The sequence below is a fragment of the Oncorhynchus mykiss genome, chromosome 17 (genome assembly GCF_013265735.2).
Source record: "Oncorhynchus mykiss isolate Arlee chromosome 17, USDA_OmykA_1.1, whole genome shotgun sequence".
In the NCBI taxonomy this organism is placed as follows: Eukaryota; Metazoa; Chordata; class Actinopteri; order Salmoniformes; family Salmonidae; genus Oncorhynchus; species Oncorhynchus mykiss.
The window spans coordinates 86,605,685-86,611,500 of NC_048581.1; the positions used below are offsets into that span (position 1 = coordinate 86,605,685).

Consider the following 5,816-nt stretch of genomic DNA (forward strand, 5'->3'; position numbering starts at 1 on the left):
GGAGAGGTGAAGGAGGAAGAGAGGGAGGGAGAGATGAAGGAGGAAGAGAGGCAGGGAGAGATGAAGGAGGAAGAGAGGCAGGGAGAGATGAAGGAGGAAAGAGAAGAGTTGAACGTGTCAAGTCTATGTAGTATTTTTCCTTTAGACTTTTGGGATCGCTTGCTACCTCTGCAAGATAAACCTTTATGGAATCAAGTGGGGAGATGAGACTTATAGGTTTGGAAAAATAAAAATAACACCAATGAACAAAGTCAATAGCTTTTTTTTTTTTTTACTGAAGCACCATTTCATGTCACGACACTGAAGACATAATCCTATACCAAGCTCATGCTGAATTACGGTTTCCTTATTTAGCTCATTCCACATCCTGCAAAAGTTCCAACTAATATTCTTCATGAAGTTCAATCACAAAATATCAGGAGTTTATTATCCTAAATATCCATCATGCATTGCTGTGATAAACTTTGGACTTTCTTTGAAGACGTGAACATATACCATCTGATTTCTACCTTAATTTAATCGGTGTGTCTTAATTAATATTATTGTTGTAAGTGTCATTTTCATTACAGTTGGAAAAAAAAAGTTTATCAACAAATTAGAAAAAGGGCAGAAAAATAACACACCTGACATTACAGCAATAAAGTACCTAAAGGAGAACGCCTTCATCACTGTCAACGTGGCAGGTGTGCAGACTTCACAATAGAATAGTTACGTAGAAAATAGTTAGCAGAAACACTTAATTTCAAGATCTATAAATACATCTTCCAACACGATAGCACCAACAACATCACCGTGGTTATAATCAATAAATAAAAGAAGAAAAATAATAATAATCTTAATTTACTAAATTATCAATGGCTTTATCTTGCCATTATTATCCAACGATGCACTGCCTGAAAAATGCACGATAATCTTTAATGCTTATAATTTAAAAACATAAATTAGATTATTTGTGTAAATCTAAAATTAAATAAGACATGATAGGAAACGCACAGACTCAAATCCCAAAACAAGACGTACCCGATATCAGAGACGGGTTCTTACTGAGACAACAATGTACCATAGCAAAGCAATGATCCACTACGTCCCTCATTCTACATACACACATTTTCTTCTTGTTTTTTCCCCCTCTGATCTTACAGATTGAATTTAGTGGTTTGTTTTACTGAAAATTAAGAAATTGTGTGTGAGGTGTGATGTGTGTGATGTGTGTGTGTGTGTGTGTGAAGTCCACAGAATGGGTATTTCCCGACCAGCCTGGCCAGTTATCTTGAAAGTCATTACAAACTATGTCAAATGCATCCTTTGACAATTAATGTCAAACGCGTGGGCAGCATGTACAAATACTAAATAATGCTGTTTGTTTTTAGATATATAGTAAACTTTGCACCACAACGGTGCCACACTAACTGAACAAAACATCTCTATAAGACCACAACACATACGCTGAAGTTAAATCTCCAGCAGTCCACTGCTGGTCTCTACCCCGTTGGCTGAGCCAGTCTTCTCCTCTCCGTTGGTAGTCGTCTCACTAGGGACGTTGTTATTCTGCACGGCCGTGTTGAGGTTATTGGGGTCTGCCGTCTCCTCGTTGTTCCTGGGGTCCTGGGCCTCTCCCTCCCCGGTCTTGGCCTGCTGCAGGGCAGACTCTGCGTGGGTCTTCTGGTGCTTGCTGAGGTGGTCGCTGCGGGTGAATCTCTTGTTACACAGCAGGCAGGTGAACTTCTTCTCCCGGGTGTGCGTGCGGACATGCCTCTCCAGCTCGTCGGAACGTGTGAAACGTTTCCCACAGAACAGCCAGTTGCAGACGAAAGGTCTCTCCCCAGTGTGCCAGCGGAGGTGGGCCTTGAGATGCGAGGCTTTACCATAGACCTTCCCACAGCCCGGGATGTGGCAGCTATGAACGGGCTTCTTCCTCAGGGATGCAGCCGAGGCTCCAAGCCGCTCCAGCTCCTGGCAGTTGGGACAGTCACAGTTGGACCGGCCAGTGGTGGTTCCCCCACCGTAACCCCGTGATCCACCAGCAGGCTTCAGGCCCATCTGATTCTCCATCAGCCCCCCGCCAGACACCGGCTTGGGCTTGTACATGTCCTGAGGCAGCATGTGCTGGGAGGACTGAAGGAGGTGTGATGTGGACCCCAGGCCCACCGAGGGGTACTGAGCTGGGTTCAGAGAGGTGAAGTCAGAGGTGTAGCTGGGCAGCTGGGGGCTGAGGGAGGCTTGGGGAGGGACGGGTTGGAGGGAGCCCTGGAGGCCGTCGGACTGGGGCTGGGCGGCACTCAGCCAGTTGGTATTTGGGTGGACGTCCCACCAGGAGGACGTGGTGTTGGAGGGGGCGGCGGTGATTCCGGGGTGGATGCCTGCCTTGTACCAGGAGCCGTAGGGGTGAGTCATGTCCAGGGAGGTATAGACGCTGGTCAGGCAGTCGGCCGTGGCGTGGGCCTTGGACACCAGCAGGGACTGGTCCTGGCCCTGGGACATGGAGGTCTGGAAGGAGTGGGAGAAGGGGTTGTACTCGGACGTATACCCCCCAGAGGATGGAGGTGGGCTGCCAGTGGGTGTGAGTAACCCACCCGCTGAGCTGAAGGAACCAGTGTAGGAGTTCTCCATGCTCTCTCCTCCTCCTCTGCTGTTTCTCTGTCCCTGGAGCTCTGAGCTCATGGTGTACTGCTTCTTGACTGTAGCGGTGCTGCCGGGGCCGGCCTTGCCAGGGGTGGCTGAGTCCCTCACCGGGCTGGTGCTGCCAAACTTGTTGCAGGTAGCGGTTAGCATAGCAAGAGGACTGGAACCATAGCGAGCTTCCTCCTAGAAGGGAGAGGAGACAAGAGAGATCAGACAGAGGAAATGGCTGCTGCTGCTTCTGTCAGTGTCTAATCACAACAGTATGGTAGGCTATTGCTTTCCCCTCCCTATACATTGGTCACAGAACAGAGGAGATTTACTTTGGTTTCAGTTCATTTCAAATTACACTTGTGTTGATGAAAATATATGCCTGCTTGTTTCGGAAAACAGACAGAATAATTCTATAAAAAAAAGGGAAAATATGAATTAAATGTGACAAAACTCTATCTGAATTAAGTACATTTAAAAAACACTGTTTATGTCAACTAAATTGTTCTCAGCAACAGTATTGTTGTCAGTTGAAATCTTGCCAAACATGTTAGTCCTGAATGGTCACCATGACATTTGAAACGGTTTGATTTATTTATACCCTTTCAACAATGGCGCATTTTTCCACAAACTGACTCTCTCCTCATTGTCCTGTCTTAAACATGAGATTTTATAAAGATGTGTCAATCACCAGATTAAGATTATTCGAACAACAATGGAACTACCTTTGAAGAGCTCGTATTGAGCAGGTCGTGCATTAGGCTACATGGCCTTAATCCTATAATTTGAGATCAGCGTGACAAGTGGGACAAACGCGCAGATCAAATCAACAGGAGATTTGCTCCAATATCCAATTTACACGCGCATCTCAGGACAAGAGCCAGCCAAAGTTGTATAGTGCACATTAAGTCATACGACACGTAGGCTGATATTTCAGCATGTGGTGGACCTAGCCAATGCGTATTAGGTCTATGTCTACTCGTGTATATGGACAGAGATTTCTTCTATTGCTGAAAGTACGTTTTCCCTAAATTACACAACACTGTCAGGTGATACAAGTTATTCCACGCAAGACCATTTAAGGCCTCTAGTCTCGTCCTTAAAGCAGTAACAAAGTCCCTAATCACCAGCTAGCACCCGGAGGCACCACACCGGGGTTGAGTTGAGGGGTGGATTTCCTCCGTCTGCCTGCGAAGCGCCTGCGGTGGATTTAGCGTATCCTGTTGCTGTGGCTCCTGTTTCCAGGTTAATTGCACTCAATCACAGAGATAAAGAGTTAACTGCGGCTGTAATGCGTTTTTTGTTCAATACCCCCCCCCCCCCCCCTTGCGTTTTAACTTGTATGTCCTCCGCGTTATAGTGTTGATGACCCGCGGAAATGTAATGATTCTGTAATTGCAGTGGAACCAAGTCTACTGTACCAACATCTTCTTATTGGGAGAGGTTTGGCGAGAGATTGCGTTTCGTGTTGATTTGGCTGTGGACTGATTTGTCAGGCATATACCATTTCATCCAGTCTTGTCTACCAATCAGTAGGTCAGACCACACTTTTCTATATGAATTATATTTGATGTTAACCTGTTATTCACTCATTCGAAGTCCCATGTATTTCTTATATCAACTCATATGTTTGTTATGATAACCAACGGGCGTAAAGGTAACTTTTTAATTGGGTATGTCGGCTAGCGTGGCATATTGGTCTTGGACTGAGGCTGACTATAGAATACATGCCATTAATATGCGTTAAAGTACATACCCTTTTTTTTAAATGTTTTGGATAAAACCCAATATAAATGACATAGGCTATGGTATACTTTTAGTCCAAATGTTCAGTTACGCACATCGTTTCTGACAGATGGAGAGACAAATATCATATTTTAGACTACATATTTTACCGCAATCAAATCTTGTTTTATGAAAGCATATTGTCAAATGTCAACAGTGCAACCGTTCTTTCTCCGTTTGAACATTGAACAGTAACATGACTGATCCTTCAGAGTCAGAGTCTACGCGCGTGCCCATAGTAACCTCAGACAAAACAGTAGCCTAATTCTGCTGGAAAATACAAATGGCGCGTAACTGTAAAACAACTTTAAAGTTAACTTAAAAACACAAACAAGTATATTCCATACCTCCAGAATAGATGCGGCCATCCCTGGGAAACAAAATCCCAAGAGTAGATAGTTAAGTCGGTTCTCTTCTCTGCTCGCAGTCCCGGGACAGTTTGAGAGAACTCCGGCATGAGCGCACAGACGTATTTGGAGAGGCAGAGATCCCGCCCCTTAATTATAGGGTCCCGCGCTCTTTGAAGATTCGTTGAAAGCCAATAAAGGAGAGAGGGAATGAAAGGGGATGGAGGGGCATGGGAGTAGAAACCATCCCACCTCCCCAAATGCACATTGACAAATCCAGATTCATCTTTGGGAAATGGGTGGTTGAGTGGCTATTATGAATGAATTAAGTATTCAATAATTGTCAGGTAATTTACACTCTATTGGCGTCAAAGCTCCCAGTTTGCTCAGTCGGCTACTCAGTCAGGTTCACTATTTCTTGTTCTTCCAGCATCAGCATCATTATAGGCCTATAGGTATAATATAGCCTACACATAATATAATATAGCCTACATATAATATAATACAGCCTACATATAATATAATATAGCCCACCTGCTAATATTAGGCCTAATGTTGACGATCTTTGGCGATAATGATGTAACGAGAAGGATCCCTTTTCTTTTGGCGATCGCGTGCGTTATGGTCTCCCTTACTCCCACTACTTCCCTACTGTACCTATTACAATTAATAATACGATTAGATATAGGCACATTCCCCATTAAAATAACGCTGTTATAATAGTCAGATAATGATGTAAAGCTGCTTGCCTTTCGATAGGTTATTATTGTCGTGACACTCTCGCACACAGTAACATGCTGGCCACGAATAAATCAATAAATTAAACTGGCAGGGCCTGCGGTTAGAACACAGATTTTATTGTTTGGTTTTTAACCGTCTGTCTCTGTTTTCAATATTCTGAAGTGCAGTTAAATGTCTTTTGTAGGCATTAGTTGTAATGGTTTGAAAGGATTCAAACTGTTCGAAATGACAAAGAAATAAAACAAATTAAAGAAATGATTATCACGTCAAATCAAATGAATTCTGACCGCAACTTTTACAACGAAGCTAGTTTGTTTCCTCTTGTAAGAAAAG

General features: G+C 43.9%; 1 protein-coding gene across 1 annotated transcript; it reads right to left on the bottom strand.

Annotated features, from left to right (window-relative positions):
* Positions 1-255: 255 nt before the first annotated feature.
* Positions 256-4,897, bottom strand: sp7 (Sp7 transcription factor). Its single transcript, XM_021570138.2, has 2 exons — positions 4,743-4,897; positions 256-2,805 (listed from the first exon to the last, which is right to left on the bottom strand). The coding sequence occupies exons 1-2, from the start codon at positions 4,761-4,763 to the stop codon at positions 1,453-1,455; spliced, it is 1,374 nt and encodes a 457-aa protein (XP_021425813.2). The 5' UTR covers positions 4,764-4,897; the 3' UTR covers positions 256-1,452.
* Between the last annotated feature and the right edge of the window lie 919 nt (positions 4,898-5,816).

Excerpts from the sequence above, each read along its gene's own strand:
- sp7 (XM_021570138.2), bottom strand. The coding sequence starts at position 4,763 with ATGGCCGCATCTATTCTGGAG. Across the intron at positions 2,806-4,742 it reads TGGCCGCATCTATTCTGGAG|GAGGAAGCTCGCTATGGTTC; the intron begins GTATGGAATATA and ends TCTCCCTTCTAG.